General features: G+C 42.8%; 1 protein-coding gene across 5 annotated transcripts in view; it reads right to left on the bottom strand.

The window, feature by feature from the left end:
* Positions 1-18548: 18548 nt before the first annotated feature.
* The window catches only part of MROH9 (maestro heat like repeat family member 9), a 94695-nt gene continuing 88918 nt past the window's right edge, over positions 18549-24325 (bottom strand). For 4 of the 5 annotated variants that reach the window (XM_047704334.1, XM_047704336.1, XM_047704335.1 and 1 more), the window contains 2 exons: positions 20726-20788; positions 18549-19169 (listed from right to left, as the gene is read on the bottom strand). In XM_047704334.1, coding sequence (XP_047560290.1) covers positions 18913-19169; positions 20726-20788 — 320 coding nt within the window. In that variant the 3' untranslated portion in view covers positions 18549-18912. Of the gene's footprint in view, positions 19170-20725; positions 20789-24028; positions 24227-24325 lie in introns of those variants that run through there. The other variant, XM_047704337.1, reaches the window with a different exon arrangement.

The raw sequence follows: 24325 nt of genomic DNA, 5'->3' as shown, positions 1-24325 counted from the left end.
GGAAGGGAGAGGGGTCGGGGGATGGGTGAGCCTGGTGGTGGGTATTAAGGAGGGCACGTATTGCATGGAGCACTGGGTGTGGTGCTTAAACCATGAATTCTGGAACGCTGAAAAGGAATTAAAAAAAAACTTCAACAAACGAACAAAAAATCACAATAAAGTTCAAACTGGAGAAATATTCATTTAGTAGACTTGACTCTCCCTACTAGCTATGTACCTGACCATGAGTAAGTTTCTAGACATCAGAGTCCTCATTCATCTCAGTGTAGCTCACCCTGTTGTTGTAATGGGAGGTATTACACAGAAGGCCTCTGGACATGGAGAGGAACTAGGGATGGTGCAGTGGAATTAACCTGAGGAGTCTCTACATGGAGTTCTGGGATCTTTCTATGACCAGTTGTGGAAGAACCATCTGAGACATTACTTCTGGGTGTTTTAAACGCTCTCTATAGGAATGTGGCCTTGAGCATGAACTTGAACATAAAACAGCTTGGGTCCGTATTGAAGGAAAATGAATAGATGGAAAGAAGCTTGGGAATAAGAAAAGTCAGTAAAAACATGAACATGTGAGTGATACTGAAGTCAACCTTAGAAAACACTGCCAGATTTTTCATGTTAGCGATACATAGATCTGCAGTAATGCAGAATGAATGCTTACAAATGAATCCTTTTTCTCGGTTGAGAAGGTAAATTTGTACTGTGAAAAATAGGAGTGAGTCATAAAATATCACACGCACGATCTAAACCTCCTCCAAGTTGGCAGCTAAGCTTTCCTGACTTTCTCCTCTGCTTCAAACGTGATGGCCAAGTTAAGTTCTATCATTTCGACAGCTTGAAGCTGACGGTGGTACAAGAGAGAAAAGTGATTCCTATGTGATTGCCTCACAAAACTGCACACAAAGAGCCAACAAACAGAAGCATGGAAGATTTTTTATGAGTTTAAAAAGAAGCAAAGAGTTGGGAAAAAGCCGAAATGGAAAGTGAGGCCTGATGGGATATGCCAGGGACTCCTGGAATCCTCATCCAAATCCTACACGGTTGATACCTGGTGGGATAGGCTTCCATCTTGGCCCTATAAAACAGCTTGAGGGCCATCGCCCAGCCCGTATCTGCTTCACATGCACACACACAACTGCTGCTCAACTCCCGGGGGTAGGTTTTAGTTTTCAAGCTTGACCCATAACTTTCCTGAGATCTTATAATATCCTCTCAAGAAAGAAGGAAACTACATATTTTTTTATTTGTCCCTGATGATTTTATTTTTTAAATTTTGGTATTAAGTTTTCTATTGTAATCCTGCTGTAGCTAATATTCAGTGTTTTATTAGCTTCAGGCATACAATACAGTGTAGAAACCTACATAATTTTAACAGTGCTGGATAGGATACGGTTTTATATTAAAGCTCCTAAAACAAAATAAATAAATGTAAAACTTTGTATTAAAACATGAACACAAATTTTGTTTTTATTTTTATGCTTGGCTATAGATTAGAAATAACCATCTTGGTAACACCTTTTTCCTTTTCTCCTGCCACTTCTGCTACCTCCTCCCTCTGAGAGAAACAGAACACAGGAGTTTTGGAATCAAATAGATTCCAAATCAAATAGATTGGGGGTGATAAAGGGACTAGAAGCAAATGTTTATGGATCTGGAACATGGCATTGAGCAGCTTCTTGGATGATGGCATTTATTTTTTCTGTGATATAGGGAGCAAAGTCATCTGTTGAGAACGAGTGGGCAAGTGGTATAGGAAGAAACTTAGGGAAAGTGGTAGAGGCAGGAACTACCTGCTTGTCTTGCCTGGGGCCCCAGGAGATGAGTTGGCTTTAAGGAGTGTGCATCTCTACTAGACCATAACTTGTTCATCTGCTGTAGCGCCTTTTGGGTACTTGTGTGATTCTTCTCCAGGAGCAATGTCCATTTAGGATTTAGGATCGAAAAGGGACATACAACTGAAACTGTGCCCCACAGGGTTAGTGAGGTTAAAATGATCATCAGCAAGACCCAACCCCCCCCCCGACGCCTCCTTTCTTCACAGAAATGTTAACCTTATCTTTTAGTGCAAACAACAGGGAAAGCTCCAGTGGCTACACCAGTTTGGGCTTGACACAGACTCACACCTGTGCAGATGGATTATGGAGTGTGCGCAGATTAAAGTAATCCCATCATAATGTTAAAATCTCTGCCTAAAGAGGAGCACACACCGCCTTGTTAATGACACGACATGCGATGCATGTATGGGCGTGCTTCCCAGGTATGCATGCATGACCTTATACCCATGCATGACCTTTACATGGGATGACAAAACTCCCCTTTCTGAATATTTATCCTAACCTAAAAAAGTAGACTGACGGCATCACGTTACCTGATTTCAAGCTTTACTACAAAGCTGTGATCACCAAGACAGCATGGTACTGGCATAAAAACAGACACATAGACCAGTGGAACAGAGTAGAGAGCCCAGATATGGACCCTCAACTCTATGGTCAGTTAATCTTTGACAAAACAGGAAAAAATATACAGTGGAAAAAAGACAGTCTCTTCAATAAATGGTGCTGGGAAAATTGGACAGCTATATGTAGAAGAATGAAAGTCAACCATTCTCTTACACCGTACACAAAGATAAACTCAAAATGGATAAAAGACCTCAAAGTGAGGTCTGAAATCCATCAGAATCCGAGAGGAGAACATAGGCAGTAACCTCTTTGATATCAGCCACAGCAACTTCTTCAAGATATGTCTCCAAAGACAAAGGAAACAAAAGCGAAGATGAACTTTGGGGATTTCATCAAGATCAAAAGCTTCTGCCCAGCAAAGGAAACAGTCAAAAAAACAAAGAGGCAACCCACGGAATGGGAGAAGATATTTGCAAATGACAGTACAGACAAAAGGTTGATATCCAGGATCCATAAAGAACTTCTCAAACTCAACACACACAAAACAGATAATCATATCAAAAAATGGGCAGAAGATATAAACAGACACTTCTCCAATGAAGACATACAAATGGTTATCAGACACATGAAATGTTCATCATCACTAGCCATCAGGGAGATTCAAATTAAAACCACATTGAGATACCACCTTACACCAGTTAGAATGGCCAAAATTAGCAAGACAGGAAACAACATGTGTTGGAGAGGATGTGGAGAAAGGGGACCCCTCTTACACTGTTGGTGGGAATGCAAGTTGGTGCAGCCACTTTGGAGAACAGTGTGGAGATTCCTCAAGAAATTAAAAATAGAGCTTCCCTATGACCCTGCCATTACACTACTGGGTATTTACCCCAAAGATACAGATGTAGTGAAAAGAAGGGCCATCCGTACCCCAATGTTTATAGCAGCAATGGCCACGGTCACCAAACTGTGGAAAGAACCAAGATGCCTTTCAATGGACGAATGGATAAGGAAGATGTGGTCCATATACACCATGGAGTATTATGCCTCCATCAGAAAGGATGAATACCCAACTTTTGTAGCAACATGGATGGGACTGGAAGAGATTATGCTGAGTGAAATAAGTCAAGCAGAGAGAGTCAATTATCATATGGTTTCGATTATTTGTGGAGCATAACAAATAGCATGGAGGACATGGGGAGATGGAGAGGAGAAGGGAGTTGAGGGAAATTGGAAGGGGAGGTAAACCATGAGAGACTATGGACTCTGAAAAACAACCTGAGTGTTTTGAAGGGGCGGGGGGTGGGAGGTTGGGGGAGCCAGGTGGTGGATATTAAGGAGGGCAGGTATTGCATGGAGCACTGGGTGTGGTGCAAAAACAATGAATACTGTTATGCTGAAAAGAAAAAAAAAAAAAAAGAAACCCACTCATGCACAGTTGGGCAATCACAGCTTTGGAAGTTATTACCCATGATTCCTTATTTGCATCTGATCAAGTTTCCTTTGGCTGACAATCCCACCTGGCATAGTCTCTATCTGTGCTTCACCAAGGAGCAAATTCACATTCGTTCAGTTATGTAACAGGTGAATTGAGCCAACATTTGTGTCTTCTTAGAAGGTCCACCAGAAGAAGGCTGGTGGTATCGTGTCTTTTGTTAGGAAGGTCGCTGAAGTGGAAGACAAGAGTCCTAGGCTGTGCAGAGAAGGAAATGAACATGTGAGGGGATGGGCTCAAGGGTCTGAATGTCCTAATGAAGTGGAGACCTGGTGTGGTAGGAACGAAGGTTATAGGATAAATTGTGTTTCCCCAGATTCCTTTGTTCAAATCCTACCCCCAGTACCTCAGAATGTGACTGTATTTGGAGACAGTTTCTTCAAGGAAGTAATAAAGCTTACATGAGGTCATGGGATGGGCTCTGGTCCTGTAGGACTGGTGTCCTCTAATGAGAGGAGCTATGGCACAGACACATAGAAGAAGGACCATGTGAAGATAGAAAAAGCAGCTGTGAAAATTAACTTTACATCTCAACTTGCCTGGGATAAGTGAGGCCCAGATAGCTGGTAAAACATGACTTCTTGGTGTGTCTGTAAGAGTTTCTGGTTAGAATTGAATCAGTAAAGTAAGTCAAGATTCCCCTCACCAAGGAGGCCATCCACCATCCAATCCATCGAGGGCCTGAATAGAACAAAAACATGGAGGAAGGGTAAATCTGCTCTCTCTTTTTCAGCTGGAATGTCCAACTCTTGCCCTCAAACATTGGAGCTTCTGGTTCTCAGTCCTGGTTCTCCAGCTTGCAGACAGCAAATTGTGGGACTTCTTGGCCTCCATAATCATAAGAGCCAATTCCTATAACAAATCTCCTGTACCTACAAATACCCTATTGGTTCTGCTCTGGAGAACCTGACTAAGCCAGCGGAGAGTGGCCTCAGAAGAAATCAAACCTGCCTCATCTTTGTCTGGGACTTCCCAGCCTCCACAACTGTAAGGAAATAATTTCTGTTGTTGAAGACACCTAGTCTGTGGTCCTTTATTACGGCAACCCTAAGAAAGTCTAGAGAAGTTTCAGGGTTCTAGAAATATAAGACGTGGGGGTCCCGAAGCAGGATTGCTTGAATTTAAGGTACAAGTGGTGGAGTAATTCCTGGTGATGAGAGGGCCCAGGGTGCAACTGTGGGACTGAGGAGGGTGAGGGGATGAAGGTCATGAGATAAAGGAAAGCAAAGCACAAATACAAAGGAACTGACTGAAGACCAATTTCGCAATGTAGTAAGAAACTGAAATTTTTTTTTTAAGATTTTATTTATTTATTTGACAGATCACAAGTAGGCAGAGAAGCAGACAGAGAAAGAGAGAGAGGGAAGCAGGCTCCCCGCCGAGCAGAGAGCACAATGTGGGGCTCGATCCCAGGACCCTGGGATCATGACCTGAGCCAAAGACAGAGGCTTCAACCCACTGAGCCATCCAGGCGCCCCAAGAAACTGAAATTTAACAAGTTGAAGGCAGTTGAGAGATCCGTTTACAATATGCTTCCTAAATGTCCTTTATAAAAAATGATCATGAAATAATAAATGTGAAAGTGGTTTTTTATTTCAAACCATAAAATAAAATCTCTGAAGCCTGGTTTGCATGAATATAGGCCTGTTAAAAAACAAATGTTCTCTGAAGCATGATCTGATGTGTCTGCCCTACAAAACGCTATTATCCCATGACTTTCCCTCCCCTATAAACTCAGTTTCATAGGCCGGTGAAATTCTGTGGGTGGAGAGTTCACAGGCAAAGAATCTGGCATGCAGCTTGGTGTGTTTGTGGGACTGGTAAGTGACTCGGCCAAGGGAGAGCTTCCAATTCCTCCTCCCAGTGGGGTACTTGCCAGATTGCCTGGACCTCCTAAGGTAAACAGCTTTAGCAATAACAGGATATTACCAATCCGTGTAGGAGAAGCCTCCCATCTGGAACTTTCCTAGTCCCCCATGTCACTGTCTTTCTCAAAGCAAATAGGCTCAAGTCGTTCATCCAAGCCACTCCAAGAAGAGCAGATCTGTTAGCCATGATCTCCAGAGACAGGGAAAGAGCCCTGTTTCGATGCATCCAGCACCGAGATGGCCTTTTCTTTGCACCATTAGACATGGGCGGAGTAGGAGAGGCTGCATGGAGTAGCTCGCTCTCACCCACGTTTCCCCCCCCACCACTACTTTATGGTTCTCCACCAGAACTTCCCATCACCTTCCTTCCTTCCTTCTTTCTTTCCTTCCTTTCTTGCTCCCTCTCTTTTTCCTTCCCTCCCTCTTTCCCTCTCTCTTTTCCTTCCTTCATCTCTCCTCCCTTCCTTCCTCTTTTCTTTTTTCTTTTCTCTTCTCTTCTCTTTTCTTCTTCTTATCTATTCCCTTACCTTCTGCTAGACGTAAGCTTCATGAAGGCAAAGATCCTTTTGGATTTATTTGCTGCTGTGTCCCCAGCACTTAGAACAGTGCCCGACACCTAGCAAGACACTCAGTAGCAACGTGAGCTGAAAACCCGGTAAAATGTGTCCTCTTTGCCCTCACTGTGCCAAAGAGTCCAGTTTTTACTCATTCACCAGGAAGTTGATTTGAGTTTTTGAATTTCATTAGGGCCCAAGGAAGAGTTAAACCATGTGAGACTTTCTGAGGTTTTTAGAGGACTAATGGTTATTAGGCTGTGCTTGCCCTGAGGCCACGAATCTACTGGAAACTGTTTTCATCTATGTGGCAATACGTGTCCTGCGGTTCTCTGTGCACACGTCAGAGCTATAGGGAGAAATTACAAGTGTCTAAGGCAGTGGGCGGGTCACTTCACCCTGAGTCCTGCTTTCCTCCAGGGCACACTCATGATAACAATACCTGCATCCCAGCCATGTGACCATCCGAAGAGGTGTACGTGCCATTGCCTGGTACCCCGCCAGGGGGCACTATTGCCACCTAAACACCAGGAAACCACAGCGAGGGGACCGTTTCCGTGGATCACAAGCCGTGGCAGAATACGCATGATGACCTCTCTGTGGCCTCTGTGTCTCCCTCCCCTAATCTGGTGATTCTCGGAAGAGAATCCTTCATCTCCCCCCACCCCCTCGTAGAGCATGGCTGGGTTTGAAGGATTTTTCTCCGTTGCCTGGAAGCAGGTGTCCGGGTTCCAGAAAGACTCTAGAATGTCTTACAGAACAGGCAGAGGAGGAGGGTTGTTTTCGCAGCACCTTGTTCTTCCTCAGTTCTCTTATGTTCGTCGTCCTCCCCCAGACTGGGGGGACCTCGAATCCAGGCTGTGCTCCCAGTTTCTAGAGCAGTGCCTCGTGCTAGCAGAGAGGTACTTGATTGGATAGAAATAAGATGAGTGAGGGAAGGATAAGCAGCCTTTTCCAACTGTATATAGTTCCCTAGTTCTAAGTTCATGTCCCGTATGTGCCTTTAATGCTTGTAAGAGTAGAGATTATGCGTCATCTTAACGGGCTCACATACAACATTTTCATTTAGAAGAGACACGGTGCTTTTGTTTTCTCCCATAATCCTAGGAACCAGTCACCTGTGTTTGGCAAGGGACCGCTGCCACACGCTGAAGAACATGACAAGCTTGACAGTCACAGCAGCAAACAAATGGCGTTTCCTATGTGCACTGTCTGATGTGTTTTGTTCTGACCCTAGTTAGCTCATTCAAAACGCCTAAAACAGCACCGTAACGGATGTACTGTGGTCATGTCTGTGGCACAGATGAAGAAATCAAAGCGCTAAAAACAATCACCCACGGTCAGACAGTAGTTAGTGCAGCCGGGACCTGAGCCCGAGCCAGCAGCCTCCAGAGTCGTGGTGCTTAATTACTGCTCTACAAAGCCCCTTTGAATCAATGAATTCACAGTAAATGTGGCCAATGATAATAACTATGTAGTGGGACAATATTTTGATATTACTAAAGATTTTGTTGTTCTTAGTATCTCCTGAACTTTATGATCCTTTCCCTCCAAATCTTAGCAATTTGGTGTCCTCAAGGGGAAAAGAACGCAGAATACATAGGAATTGCACTGTAAGCTCTGGGCATAAATAAAAGATCTAAAAGAATACCACTGCCTGTGGACCTGTCTCCTTACTGGGGGAGAAAGAACTGGGAAGTGTGGTTCCGGCCACACTTCCTGTAAATTCTCTCAATGGGAGAGAGGGATGAATGCACTCCAGGGGTCCACAGGTCTGGGGAAGAAAGGATCTAAGCCTCGGGCCTATCCTTACAGATGCAGGGAAGCACCAAGAGGCCGATAGGACCCCCAGAGCTTCCCTGGTCCAGCAGGAAGTGGGGACAGTGCATAGTGCCTTAGGTGCCCCATCTAATGTCCCACAGTTGGTGTTTAGAAGAAGGAACAGGTTTTCCCCTACATCAGGGAGGCCCTGAGTGGCTGAGACAGCTGTCATGAAGTCTTGAGATGGGAATGAATAGGGCCCAGGGATGACCTAAGAGTTGACTGACGGAACCCCTGACAGACATGAGGTCGGGTCAGCCGATGTCGTTGTGGGGATGCTGAGCAAAGGCCAGCTACACCCACTTTCTTGTCCCCAGAGCACCTGCTGTCTGGGAGCTACCTGAGCCCTTTGGCATCCTGTCTGCAGGACCAACTGGGGGCAACCACCTGATTGGACCAAGGAGGTTTCTGTCACTGGGTGGGAAAGGGGCTTGTGACAAAAATTAAGTTATTGTAGAAAAATACAGTTAATATAGGGTAACTAAATGTGTTGCATCATAGAATTTGTGCTTGTGAATAATCTTCTGTGCAGTAGGTAACATTTAGTGCTTAATGTATGCCAAGAACTGTGCCAAGTACTTCACATCAGTTCCTCAGGCTTTATCTCCTTGGAGTTGAAATAAAATAACAGAAATTTGGGACTAATCTTTATCATCTTGTCCCTCTTCTCCTTTAGATCCACTCCTTTAATGACCCACTAGGGCTCAGGCTCCTTTTTGTCTTTTTGCTTCTCATGGTGGTTACACATCATGGCTCTTTTCTTCGCAATAGAGTGACCGCATTCCAGTAGGCAGAAAGGACGTCATCTACCTCCAACCACTGAGTACACTATAGTGGTGAAGGAACAGGTAAATGTAGTAAGAAACTACCATTCAGAGAAAGGAGGGATGGGAAATGTGGTGGTCACTGGCCCGTCACTATCATCAGATTCTGCTTGTGGACATGGGGAGGACTCTGGGCCTGAGCACAGGGGTGAGCTCATTGGTTAGGCAGTCTGGAAACTCCCGATTTGACACTGCTTTCTGGGAGAATCTCTCTTGTCCATTGTCCTCTGTGGACCTGGATCTTTCCTCTCCAAGGCGAGGATTATGATGGATGCACTTCCAGGAGTTTGCCCAGCTTTCGAAGTCCGCTTATTTTGGTGGGAGTTTGAGTGCCCTGAGATTATTCCAGCACTTAAAAGCTGTTACAGGCCAGGCGTGGGGCTCCTTTGACCAATTTCTTCTATTCAAATTTGCGGGTCTGCTTTCTGTTTGCTTCCAGTCATTTCCACACTTAAGAAACAACAGCCAAAGATCTTGGGAATACGTGCTTTTTACACATGAAAATTCTGATCTTTTTCCTATAACCTTCGGTGCTATCTTTTTAGACGGCTCCTGCTGTGAGGAAATTTGAGAAATTGCAAATTCCATCTGCAACAGAAGCTTTCTGCTTTTACATGATAGTAGCACTGATTTTACTCTGCTTGTAGGGCCTTTTGTTTGGAGTACAGCAGCAGTCAGCCTTCTTAACTCTGCAAGACCACAAACTGCGGGGCTGTGGCAGACAGCATTCTCCCCAGATGGGTGCAATGTTACCCCCGATCCTCCGTGCTCTTCCTACCACCTTACCGTGACACCTCTCCTCATGAATGACAGGTTCCAAGCTCCTTCCCCAAACATCTGGGTTGCTATGGCTATAGCAGAAGTGGCATTTTGTGACTTCCAAAGATAGGTCATAAAAAAAGGGATTCAGCTTCCGTCTGTGCTCATAGGACCCTCACTCCCAGAGCTGTGAAAAAGCCCGGGTCGCATAGAGAAGCCAGGGGTCGCTGTTCTGGACAACAGACCCAGCTGAGGTTCTAGTAATGGCTCCCATCAGCCTCCACTTACAAGAATGGTTGGGACTATTTAATCAAACAACAAAAATGGTCACTTTCACATAATACTGGAAGTAAACAGAGATGTGGCATGTTGGATGATAAATACGAGTCTAGAAGATGATTAAATAAAATTGTTTTAATTACGGGTTGATGAGTTAAAGACATCAATCGTTGCGATCAGTTGGAACCAGTGAAGAATGAACCTTCCAAGACTACCATTTACTCTGAAAAACACTGGAGTTTTTTCTTTGCCCATACAGAAGAGTTTTATTAAGATAACAAGTAATTTGTCAAATGTTTGAGAACAGCAGAGCCCCCACCAGCCCCTTAATGGAAACCACCCTTAATGGAGGTTAAGGAAACCCTCATGGAGGGTTAATCAGAATAAAACAGCCCACCAACAAGCCCATAAAATTTCTAGACCTAGAAAATTCCGGTGGCAACCCTCTCGGGTCCCCTCCGTCTTTGGGAGCTTTGTACTATCACTCAATAAACTTGGCTTTTTAAGGGTGGTTTCCATTAAGGGGGAGGGGGCTTGTCCCTGCCTGCCTTTCTTCCCAACTATCTTGCATTAATATTTTTTTTTTTTTTTTTTTTTTAAAGATTTTATTTTTATTTATTTGACACAGAGAGATCACAAGTAGACGGAGAGGCAGGCAGAGAGAGAGAGAGAGGGAAGCAGGCTCCCTGCTGAGCAGAGAGCCCGATGCGGGCCTCGATCCCAGGACCCTGAGATCATGACCTGAGCCGAAGGCAGCGGCTTAACCCACTGAGCCACCCAGGCGCCCTTGCATTAATATTTTTAAGATTCAATCATGTCATAGCATGCGTTGTACTCCATTCCTTTTTATGGCTGGATAATATTCCGTTGTATGGATAAAACACATTTTGTTTATTCATTTATCTGTTGATGGGCATTTGGTTTGTTTTTCCCTTTATCTTTCACTTTCGACACACACACTGTTATGCAATTCGGTTACTGTTGACTTCTTAACCTGCATACCAGATAACTTCTGCATTTAAGGGTCTCGTGGACAGTATGTCACAGCATTAGAGGAGGAGGCCAGAGAACCTCCAGCCACGTTCTGGGAGGAGCCAGCTCTGGGGAGTCCTGCAGAGCTGTGTGTGAATCCTCCGCTGCCTGGCACTGTCTCTCTGACCTTAGTCAAATCTTAGACGCTATCTTCATGTGCAAGCTTGGGTTAATAAAGTTTGCCTTAAATTGTTATCATGAGAATTGTAGGAGTTAGAATTTATATGAAGGCACTTGTCCACGGATTAGCACACTTTGTACTTGTCAGTTCCCCTTCCAATGAGAAAGGCTTTGACTTCATTTCAGGGAAGACTGGCTGCCCGGACAGAAGATGTTTTGGGGTTGCCTGCTGTGCCTTCTTGACCCCAAATGGCAACTGCAGGCCGAAGGTCCCAGCCCAGGGGCATCCGGTCAAAGGCAGTTGCGCTCTCAAGTGAGCTAAAGCTTCCTTTGCGTTTCTTTGGCTTTGGCTACTCACGAATTCCTCTCCCTTTGGCAGAATCCTCTCCTCAGGCTCCATAGCCCTCTCATTGCTTGAGTCTACATTCAGTCTTTCATGGAAACAGGCACAGAAATGAATAATGAATTCATAATGAATTTAAATGAATTAAAAAATGAATAAAAAAGATTCCTTTTCTCAAGGGATCTTATCTAGTGGACAGAACATTTGAATGCAGCAGTAAAAATCTGCTGTCATATTGTGCCTCTTCCTGGGAGCACAGGAGGACACCTCCGCTAGTCTCAGGAGGCCAAGGCAGGGCGCCAGGAAGAGGTGATGAAATGGCTGACTCCCCAGATGAAGGGGGAATTAGTGAAGTAGAAATATCATGCGGATGAAGCAGGCTGAAATCACTCGGCTTGGATTCTGGGCCTCACCGTTTACATCTATAAAGTCGGGTAATATTAGAGTTGTAATAATAAAAACACTATGTTAGAAATTCCTGAGGGTGGTACTTTGAAATCTTTGAAGGCTTGTAATAAATGGGGGCTCTTGATGCTATTGTAAGGGGAAAGGGGAAGAGGAAAGTTGTAAGGGCAGGAACAATAATAAAAATAGTAAAATTCAGGAATGATTAATTTTTTTAAATTTTTTAAATTTCTTTTCAGCGTAACAGTATTATTCATTGTTTTTGCACCACACCCAGTGCTCCATGCAATCCGTGCCCTCTCCAATACCCACCACCTGGTTCCCCCAACCTCCCATCCCCCGCCCCTTCAAAACCCTCAGATTGTTTTTCAGAGTCCATAGTCTCTCATGGTTCACCTCCCCTTCCAATTTCCCCCAACTCCCTTCTCCTCTCCATGTCCCCTTGTCCTCCATGCTATTTGTTATGCTCCACAAGTAAGTGAAACCATATGATGATTGACTCTCTCTGCTTGACTTATTTCACTCAGCATAATCTCTTCCAGTCCCGTCCATGTTGCTACAAAAGTTGGGTATTCATCCTTTCTGATGGAGGCATAATACTCCATAGTGTATATGGACCACATCTTCCTTATCCATTCGTCCGTTGAAGGGCATCTTGGTTCTTTCCACAGTTTGGTGACCGTGGCCATTGCTGCTATAAACATTGGGGTATGGATGGCCCTTCTTTTCACCACATCTGTATCTTTGGGGTAAATACCCAGTAGGGCAATTGCAGGGTCATAGGGAAGCTCTATTTTTAATTTCTTGAGGAATCTCCACACTGCTCTTCAAAGTGGCTGCACCAACCCATTGTAACAATTAATTTATTAACTAACCTACCATAGTAAGTATAGACCACATAAGTAGACTAGACAGTCTACTTAAGTAATTATTTAAGTAGTAAGTTAAGTAGTAAGTAAGTTAAATAGTAACTTAACTAAAGTAGTCTACTAAGTAGACTCAGACTGTCTAGTCTACTTAAGTGGTCTAAGCTTACTATCTTAGGGCAAGTTAAATTAATGTCTTCAAATGTTAAGAGTTAGGTACAGTTGTTATCCCATTTTATAGAGAAGGAAACTGAGACACAAAGTTGTCAGCGATCCTGCCTGCACCCACATGGCTAGCAAGTGGCAGAGTCCAGGCCGCCTTGTTCTAGAGTCCTTGCTCCTGATCACTGTGTTGGGACAACTGCAAGTAGTTCCTTAGGATAGCAGCATACGTAATAAGAGGAGGCTGGGACAAATGAGGTTGGAGAGGCATGGTAAGCATGCCCAGGAGAGGGAAGGCTGGCCAAGCTCAGGAGTTAGAATTTTATGCTCAGAACAATGAGGACTTACTGAAGACTTACCAGGAGAACCATATGCCTGGGTTTTCCCTGGGGGATCCTGTAGGCAGAGTGAGACTTCTAGTGATGAACTCCAAATCAGTGGGATGTCAGCTGAGGGCTCAGAGTCCAGGGAAGGAGCTCTGCTGTGGAAGGCCACCCAGCTGTTGATTGTCTTAGTCCCCACGGCTTGCATATCCAGGGGTGGGGGAAGGTGCCTGGAGAGAACATCTCTCCCGGCTCAGAGGCTTCTGGGAATAACCTACAAACTCAGGAATCCAAATTAGGGGAAATAACTGGCCTTTACTGACCCCATGATTTGTTTATATACAATATTTTATGAGGAGTTCCTATGTAATCATACCATTAAAGCCTCGTAGTAATAATACTCTTGGAGAATATTAACCCCTTTCACAGAAAGAGAACCTGAAATGAATTATTTAGGCCTTCGAGCTAGTAAGCACAGAAGACAGGACTCAACCTCATGTCTCCTCAATTCAGGCCTAGGTTCTTCCACGGTTATCCCAAGAGGGAGACATTGTGGTAGTGGTTCACACTGATTGCTGAAGGGCTTTAGGACCACTGTGACACTTCCTTGCTGGGACCACGGTGACACATTCTTCACCAAATGATGTGCCTTCCTGTTTACCCACGTGACCATGTACACGATTCACTACGCATTAACCTGGCATCAATGTCTATGTAGAAACTGCAAAGAAAGCAAGATTACCAGAAGGTAAACCAATTAATGTAAGTATAGTAAATTTTTTATTTTTACTTTGTCAGATGTTTAGAATCCTGACTGTGCTGGTCTAAACAGTAACTCTATTTAGAATTCAGATACTTTTCCTTTTTATAGGGAAATAGACTCTTCCCCTGAGCTCACCCTACTGTGGAAGGAAGGACTGGAAATATCATTAGAATCGTGTATCTGGAAATATTTAATTTATATCCTTATTCCCCAGTATAGTGCCTTGTGTGCACTAGACACTGAATAAATGTTTGTTTATAAATGATTGGTTCCTGTCTGATTGGTTCCTACTGTGTAATAAATACTAAACTTTATGAAGTTTTTCTCCACACGTCAGACACAGTGCTGGATACTGAGAGACAGAAATGTCTAAACCCAATCTCCAGGACAAAATGATGCATTGATTTACAGTACTGTCTTCCCTCTAGATCCACCTGGGTTCTTAAAAAACACTAATGCCCAGGCTTTTGGCACAAAGATTCGGATGTAAATCGTCTAGATTGAAGATTGCTTATTGTTATTTTAAACGAAACATAAAAAACAAAAAGCAAAACCAAACAATCCAAGTAATTCCAGCGTATAACTAGAGTTTATACTCAGTGGGAAAAATGGATCCATAAAAGGCACGTACATTGGCGTAGTGAATAAGAGTACTGGGTCTGGAGTCCTTGAGGTCAAATGTACTACCTACCTCTCCTTAAGTTGGTGATGATGTACCCAACCTGAGGCTCAGATTCCCTATGCGTACAATGGAAGCAGTAGTAATAGCCAACTATTAAGATATTTGGGAGAATAAATTTGGATGGTGCAAACCAAACACTTTGTACAGTGTCTGGCGTATAGTAGCTGCTTAGTTTTATCAATTATTATTACTCTGTTTGAGGACAGTAAGCAGAGTGTGCTACGGGAACACATTGAGAGTTAGAGAAGCTGCTCAGGAGGAGGATATTTTCTTCCCTGACCAGGTGCCACCATCATTTTGTTGTACAAAATAGAGGTCCGTTGTCATTTCTGGAATAGTGACCTCACTGGGAACTACTTGCATAGTAGTTCCCTCCAGCTGCACTGATATCAAAGCTAATAGAGTGTATGGCAGTGCCCCATCTACATGATGGGGCAAAAATTCTCTTTCCCAGAATTATTGTGAAGATGAAATAAAATGATTGTAAGAAAGTGCCCATCACATAATGGGTGTGCAACAAAGGGGGAAGAGGAGATGGGAGGGAGAGGTGGAGAGAGAACCAGGTGGTGATGAAGGAGGTTACACTGTCGGTTGAGTGAGGGGGAGGGTAGGCTAACACACTGAAGAAAATGTCTAATACAGAAGTATCAGAGAATATCAGATCTTTTGCAGTAATCTCAAACCTCAAACTTTGTATAAGGTCCATCACACTCATCTAAATCTGCTTGTTTGTTTGTTTTTTGGAGTGGGGAGAGTTATAGTTTGGTTCGGTTTGCTTTGTTTTATAGAAATCCAGGTGTGGGATGCCTGGGTGGCTCAGTGGTTTAAAGCCTCTGCCTTCGGCTCAGGTCATGGTCTTAGGGTCCTGGGATCGAGCCCCGCATCGGGCTCTCTGCTCAGCGGGGAGCCTGCTTCCTCCTCTCTCTCTGCCTGCCTCTCTGCCTACTTGTGATCTCTGTCAAATAAATAAATAAAATCTTAAAAAAAAAAGTTTATAAAAAGAAAAAAGAAATCCAGGTGTGTTCATTTCCTTTTTCTACTCTGTCAAATTTAGCACAAATTTAGTGGCTTAAAATAACATCAACTTATGTTACAGTTTTGGAGTTCAGATGTCAAAAATGAGTTTCACTGGCCAAGATCAAGGTGTTGATCAGATTGTGCTCCCTCTTGAGGCTCCAGAAGGGAATCTATTTCCTTGCCTTTTTCTGGCTTCTAGAATTGCATTCCTTGGCTCCTGTTCCCTACCTCCATCTTCAAAGCAAACGTCTTGCATCTCCAAAAATCTCTTTTCTCTCTGATCTAACTTCCCTTGCAAAGACCTTATAATTATATTTGGGGTCCCAGATAATCTCCCCATCTCAAGATCCTTTAAATAACCACATATATAAAATTCCTTTTGCCATGTAAGGTAACATACTCGCAGATTCTGGGAATCAGGAATTGGATCTCTTTGGTAAGGTTACTAGTTAGCCTATCACACTAGGCATCTTGCAAGTTTAGAAGGTGGGCAAGGAAAATTTTTTTAACATTGTTTTAATCTGATTTTACAAACATTCCTCGCTTTTTCAGATGCAACAGCACAAACTATTAGAGTTGTTGAGTGACTCAACTTTGAGATGTTAGTAGGCTTATTAAAATAATATATATTATATTATATTATATATAATATATATATTATACATATAATATATACATATAATATATATATTTTATATTAACACATAATGTATTATTTGTTTCAGGGGTACAGGTCTGAGAATCATCAGGCTCACACAATTCACAGCACTCACCATAGCACAGACCCTCTCCAGTGTCCATCACCCAGCCACCCCATCCCTATCCCCCACCTCCCAGCAACTCTCGGTTTGCTTCCTGAGATTAGGAGTCTCTTATGGTTTGTCTCCCTCTCTATCCCATCTTGTTTCCTTTTTTCCTTCCCTACTGCCCACAAACTCCCACCCCGCCTCTTAAATTCCTCATATCAGAGAGGTCATATGATAATAATCTTTCCATGATTAACTTATTTCACTTAGCATAACACCCTCCAGTTCCATGCCTGTCATTGCAAATGGCAGAATTTCATTTTTTGATGGCTGCATAGTGTTCCGCCCTATATATACACCACATCTTCTTTATCCATTCATCTGTTGATGGACATCTAGGCTCTTTCCATACTTTGGCTATTGTGGACTTTGCTGCTATGAACATTCGGGTGCACGTGCCCCTTCGGATCACTCTATTTGTATCTTTAGGGTAAATAGTAGTGCGACTGCTGGGTTGTAGGGTAGCTCTATTGTCAACCTTTTGAGGAACCTCCATGCTGTTTTCCAGAGTGGCTGCACCAGCTTGTGTTCCCACCACAGTGTAAGAGGGTTCCCCTTTCTCCACATCCTTGTCAACACCTGTCGTTTCCTGACTTGTTAATTTTAGCCTTTCTGACTGGTGTGGAGGTGGTATCTCACTGTAGTTTTTATTTTTATTTCCCTGATGCTGAGGGAGGATGAGCACTTTTTCCTGTGTCTGTTGGCCATCTGGATGTCTTCTTTGCAGAAATGTCTGTTCATATATTCTGGTGGGCAAAGAAATTTGCCCTGATTTTGAAAAGTGAGGTCTGGAACACCTGGGTACTATGAAGCAATATGGATTAAAGAGTAAATTAAAATTATCCATTCTTTCATTATTGTTAATATTAAGTAACACTCATTAACATCTGAAAACTTTCACTGAAGCATGAGTGAAACATGTCCTGTTAGCATCTCATTCATCTGGCATGTGTTCATTGAGCATCCACTCTGAGCCAGAGTACTTAACTGAGTGTGAAACATATTTGCCTTCAAGAAACTTCGGTTTTGTGGGGCAGAGAGAGAGAAAAAAATTAGTGATTTCACTATAGGCGGGGAAATGTAATGAAAGCTACGCGGGACACTGAGGCAAAACAGAGGAGCAACATGAACCTACTTGATCAAAGGGGTCTGGAAAATGCATCTCAGAGGTATCGGTCAGGGTTCAGGTAGAGCGGCAGAATCGGGTTTGACTGCAAGGAGCTGGAGGTTAAGTAGTCTCAGCAAGGCTGTTGTCTTCACATTGATGCTGGAGCTTGACGTTTGCAGGACACGCAGTTGGGAAGGGAAGGGGCATGTAGAATGGGAGTGGGAGAGGATGGGGAAAACCCACAGTCTTGGAAGTATGTTACTCTCCTATGGCCTCTACCATTCAAGCTGTTGATGATGTGCGTAGCTCATAGGAGAAGCTCGTGTCCTTTGTCAACAGAATTAAGTCAGAGGAGGACCCAAGGCAGCGGCAGTAGCTGCTGCCCCACACCGGAGAAATGAAAACATCAATGTACTGCAAGTGGACATATTACAAAGACACAACACCTGAACCATCTGGGCTTTCAGCTAACTACAAGTCGTTTCCTGTAACTGGAGGGTCTGATGTTAGGGGGGGAGGACAGGGTGGGAGGGAGATACAGGGACGAACCCAAACCACAGGTCAAGCAACTTCAAGCAAGCGAGATCACTGGGGACTTTCCAACACCGGACAGTGTTCGACTGCATCCTGACGGCAATGGGCCACTACTAACGAGTGGGTTATCCAGTTTTCATTTTGAAAGTTTAAAGTGATTAGCACAGCATCATCTTCCCCTCAGGACTCAGCTCTCCCCATTCTTTCCTTGCCCACCTGCGTCCATGACAAAGTCTCCTGCTTTCCCCCAGTACTCTTCTTGCCTCAGAAATGACATCTCCCTATTTCCCTTCCTCCTTCCATGCAAGTCCCATTTCTTCCTTTTTCAGTACTGCTCTAGACAGCCTTTGTCCCAGAAGGATGGAAATAGGCACACGGGTGTGTCACTAGACCATGACCTTCCTGAGAACAGGAACCTTGTTTATATAATCCAAATGTCCCCACTGCCTAGCATAGTGCCTGGTACTTAGAAGGTGTTCAATAGATGCTTATCGATTAAATAAAAATCCAAGAGCTTCTCATCAAACACTTTGCTTATATGATTTTTCAGCTGTATTAATCCATCACTGTTAAACATAGGAAGGCAATGGATTTCGATATTTGAATAGAGAATTAGGTGACAGGAAAGGCTTCTAGCATCCTTCAGAAAAGCATGTATGTATAGACTCATTATCAAGAGGAAAAGGAAAATCATTTCTCTTCTGAGATGTGTTCTGAGCCACAGACCAACATCTCATTCTTTACTGAACTGTTTCCTAATTCTCACCCGTATGGGCTTCCTTGTCATGCTTGGTGTCCTTAATCCTCACAGGACTGCCGGCTGGGTTGTCGGACCACTTATAATTATAAAGAGGCTTCAGTTTTTTTGTGTAGATAGAGTTAAATACTCTTCGGAAGATTTGTTTAAGGTTGGAGGAAGTCAATCTATGGGCTATTTCCTTAAAAACTGTGTAGGTTATCTCCGCCAACTCCCTGGTCACAGGGTCTTCGTCGCGAAGCCTCGGGTCAATGGCTGTAGGAGAAGAAGGGCCTTTTAGCGCAAGTCGTCTCTCTCGTGGTCGAGAAGCTCTAAGCATGGCCAGAACCACCACCTTCCACAAAGTCTCTCCTTTCCTTCTCCAACCCCCCAATTTTCATTATTTTGACTAGAAGCATCTAGGAAGCTCTATCTGCTTATCCCCACCAGACCGCAATAAAGAAAACTAGGAACGCTCACTAAATATTTACAGAGCGCCTATTGTGTGCTGAGCAGTCTAAGTAGCGAAAACATAGATTCATGAGGAGGTTCAATAGTGCTCATAATAATGACAAAGTTGGAATCAGTCTCAACGTTCTTCAACAGAGAACCACGTAAAAATTACGCACCTCATAAAATGAAATACACACACATAGTAACATGAGGATGTAAACCCACGGTCCTTGGCATGAATATGTGAAGTGGAAGAGTTATACAACCACGAAGGTGGTTTAAAAAATCAACGTGTAATAACTTACATTCTTTAAAAATGTCTGAGATAATGTATAATGCCAAAATGCTAATACCATTCTATCCAGATACCAAGCTTGTAGTTCTTTTCTCCCTAACAAAAAAGGAATTGAGAGGGGGAAAACAAGGACAGCAAGAAGAGAGGAGAAGGAGGAGGAAATGAAGGGGAGAAGGAAGAACACAATCCTGAGGGACTTGTAGGCAGAGTTGTCATGCTGAACATCGGTAGCTGGTCAGTAAGTAGATGTTGAACAAATGGGAGGATGGGTGAACCAGCGAGTGGAAGAGGGAGGAAGATAATGACGTGTCCATGTGGGCTCCTCGGTTGTAACAAACGTGCCACTGCGGGGAGGGATGTCAAATCGTGGGAGGCGTGTGGGGTGGGGGCCAGGCATATGGGAAATCTCTGTACTTTCCTCTAAGTTTTGCTGTAAATCTCAAACTTCTCTGAAAAATAAACTGTCTGACACACATCAGAAAGGGGAAGGCAGGCAGGTTGCCACCCGATTTTCTACCTCACCTATTGGTAAATCGGATCCTGGGGAGGAAATAGAGGCCAAGAGGGAGACACGTTCCTGGTGCGTGTGTGCACTGCTATGCCCTAAAATGTAAATTCTCAGAGGGAAGGGACTTTGCCTCGTTCACTGCTGTGTGCTCTGCAGCCATAATAGTGCCGTCACATGGTAGATGCTGCAAAAATATTTGTTGGATAGATGAATGAGCGAATAAATCTTCAAGTCTGTAGTTCCTGAGGGCTGCGGGTGATATTAGGTCTCAAATAATGAGAGGCATAGACGGATTTAAGCGCGCACGCGCGCGCACACACACACACACACACACACACACACACACACACTCAGAAAGGAAGGGAAGAGAACAGAAGAGAAAGGAAGGAAAGCAGGGAAGGGGAAAGGAAGAAAAGAAGTGATGCCCTCCAACCTAGTCCTTCCACGGATTCCCCCTCACCACTTTCCTCCCATCCCCGGCAAAACAGCTGGGAGAACACACCTGTGAACTCAATCACTAATAGTGAATTTGCTTAGACTTACACGTACAGATTCCATTTTAACTTCAACACTTACCCTCAAGCATGACTTCTATTTCATCTCTGAGCAGTAAGTGGCCACCCACCTTTGCTAAGTACCCTGTGCACAAAGTAAAATTAAAGTTACCCCAAAATATATTATGCAAATTCATTCTCTGATCTGGCTGCTTAGACAGCTTTCTTCAAAGAAAAACATCTCTAGATTATCTTTGAAATATCCTTTAGAGCTTTCAAATAATTATTACATAATGAAACTCTTTATTGAGATATATTTACGTGGAGAAATGTGCACAAATCATAATTGCACAGCTTGGTGAAGGACTGCAAAGTGAATACGTCTAGCTACCACTTAGACCTTAAATAGAACAAGTACTAGCATTCCAGAAGGCTTCCTCATGCCTTTCCCAATCTCCTCTCCCACCCTTTTAAAATATTCTTTTGCTCAACTTGAGCATTTTTGTGACACTCATCCAGGCTCCTGATTGTAGCGATCATTCATTTATAGTTTATTTATTCATTTCTCATTTATTTACATAATAGCTTTCATGCCTGCTTTTACCCGACAATTGCAGAGCTGAGTAGTTTTGACAGAGGCCAGACATATCCATAGCTTAAAGTATTTACTGTCTGGTCCTTTACAGAAAGAGTTTGCTGAACCCTCTTATAGGACATTCTGTCTTATGAATGCAGCATTTTTAAAAAATCCGTTCTGTTGATGCTGGACAGTGTGTTGTTTTCAACTCATGGCTATTATGAATGATAATGTTATTATGGGTGTTCTTGTATGAATTTTGGTGTGTGTTTGTATGCACTAAGGTTTGGTTTATAGCTACCAGACGACTTACTGGCTAATGGACATGTTTATCTTCACCTTTAATCATTACCGCCAAACAGTTTCCAAAGTGGTTGTACCAATTTTCACTCCCACCAGTAACTATGAACCTTTCCGTTGTTTTATATCCTCTCTGCCACTTGACATGGTTAGTCTTTTCCCTTTCAGTTTTCCTTTCAGTTATTCTCATGGATTTGATTTTCTTTGCTTTTTTTGGTGATGATTAATAAGTTTTATATAGCATTTTTTGGCCACTTGGCTATTTCATTTATAAGATATCTGTAAGTATCTTGCCTGTTTTTTTATATTGAGTTATCTTTTACTGATATATTTGTAGGCATTTTTTATTTGGGATACTAATGATTTTAATGTCACATGACTTCACATATCTCCTCCTACTTCAGGACTAAACTTTCCCATTTGTATTTTTTATTTTTAATAAACAGAAATCTCTAATTTTAATGCAGTCCAATTCACCATCTTTTTATTTATGGTTAGGGAATTTTGGAGTCCTGATAGGAAATATGTGCTGTCTCAAGGTCACACTGATATTCTACTATACGTACTTCTAGAAGCTTTATTGTTTTACCTTTTCCCCTTTGGGATTGTAGACCAAACGGCAATTATAATGCATAAAGTAGGAGTCAATATATTTTTTCATGTGTGTGTGATTAACCCAGCACCATTAAAAGAAAAAAACACCAGTCCTTTCCCCACTGCTGTGCAAAGTCATTTACAACATAAATTGTGTGGGGGTCAGTGTTTTGACTTCATTCTATCAATGCTACTGCCACACTACCTTCATGTATGACATGTCCTGATAATCTTCCAGTAGTAGAAGTTCTTCAACTTTGTGGTTCTTTAAATTATCTTGGCTTACTCTCTAGCCATTAAACTTTCATGTAAAGTTAAGAATCAGCTTGTCGCATTTCACACATGTGTTCGCGCACGCACACACACACACACACACACACACCCTGGGTGAAATTTTGCTTGGGATTGCATTGAATCTATGGATAAGTTTTGGGAGAGTTGACATTGCCATAATATGGAATCCTTTCATCCACGAACATGATTTGTCATGTTCGTGACAAAAGTTTCTAAAAACTTTCTCAATGTTTTCTGTGTATCAGTCTTATACATCTTTCTTTTGTTTTGAGGTATTTGATGATTTTTTTTTTTTTTTTTGGTGCTGTTGTATTAGGCATTTTCCAAAAATTTTGTTTCCTGGAGGACCTGGGGTGGCTCAGTCGATTGTCTGCCTTTGGCTCAGGTCATGATCTCAGGGTCCTGGGTCGAATCCCACATCTGGCTCCCTGCTCAGTAGGGAATCTGGTTTTCCCTCCCACTCTCCCTCTGTGCTCTGCCTCTCTCTCTCTTTCTCTCAAATAAATATACGAAATCTTTTTAAAAATGCGGTTTCTTGGTCATTTACTGCTGGGATATAGAAGTCCAATTGATCTTTGTATTTTGATGCTGTAACTAGGAAACTTGTTAAATTTCATATTATTCAAATAGTTTTTTTCTAAATTCTTTCCAGTGTTCTAAATATTTTTTTCTAAATATTTTAAAATATAGTTATTTATCTACAAATTTTAAAAGTGTTATTTTCTTTTGTCTAAATGTATATGTTTTATTTTATCTTATCTTATTTTAGTTCTGGGAAAGCCAGGGGTATTTACTAGAGTTCCTCCTCATGGTCAGTCTATTGCAAGTTTTGTTTTTTCAGTTCAGTGAAACCTAAAATTCTGCACTATTTTTCAGCTTCCCAACTACCACTTTTGCATTTAGAATTGGCAAAACCTAAAAAGAGAAATACTCCCCAGATATCAGGTGTACTTCTTTTGGTATTCTATAGTATACCATAGTATCCTTCTGTCTTGGATCACTGCCTTTATAAAAGGTCTTAGATGTTTTCAGATAGGTTTTTAGAGCCTTTTTGAAACTGTTCTTGTTATCCTCATTTTACAAATGATACAACCAAAGCCTAAAGAGGTGAGTGACTTGGTAGAGGCCACATGGCTAACGGGCATTCATTCTGAGATGTGAATGCAAGCTGATCTAACCCCCACCAATATTTCATATTGTCTCTACTTCAGTCAAAACAGTGATCACAAAAATCAGAACCATTGGTCATTTCCAAAACCCATCTACAGATTGTAAAGCTCAAGCTACTCTTCTTGGCATGGGGGGAGCACGGGCTTAAACCTTTGACAATGCTTGAAACAAAAATGTGTGCTGTGGGGTATCCTTATATGTCAAGTTTTCCCCCTCTGCTTAATTTTATAATCCAGCTCAATTCCTTTCAGAATGAGATAGAGAAAACAAACAGATGAATCAAAATTTCCCATGCTAGAAAGTACTAATTTCCCCCAATGTCAAATGGCTTCTTTCCTTTAGTTCTCTTACTAACGCCACTGTGTTTTAGCCGGACATATGGCCACCCAGCAGACGTTGAGATTCTCATGACTTCTTTGCACTTTGGCAACATGTGTGTGTCCTGGGCTAGTGATCATTTAGCAGAGGTAATATTAACTGTTTAAGGAATTGGGTGTGACCTCTTGACATGTTTTTCCTTTCCAGTTGACTGGTATGTGGAAGTGGTTGCAGGTGCTGGAGCAAACATCTTGGACTTGATGTAGGAAACTGTGACGAGGACGCTAGAGCAGTAGAAGAGCTGGTGCCAATGTCCTGGCACTTGGCCTGCTGTGTGAGAGAGAAAAAACCACTACCTTGTTTCTGCCACAGCTGTATTTGGGTCTTTCTTACACTGCAGGGACATATTTCATAAATGCAATATAACCA

This window comes from Lutra lutra, chromosome 15 (genome assembly GCF_902655055.1).
Source record: "Lutra lutra chromosome 15, mLutLut1.2, whole genome shotgun sequence".
NCBI classification, from domain to species: Eukaryota; Metazoa; Chordata; class Mammalia; order Carnivora; family Mustelidae; genus Lutra; species Lutra lutra.
Note: the sequence above shows the minus strand (reverse complement) of the source record. Positions and strands in the feature narration are given on the sequence as shown.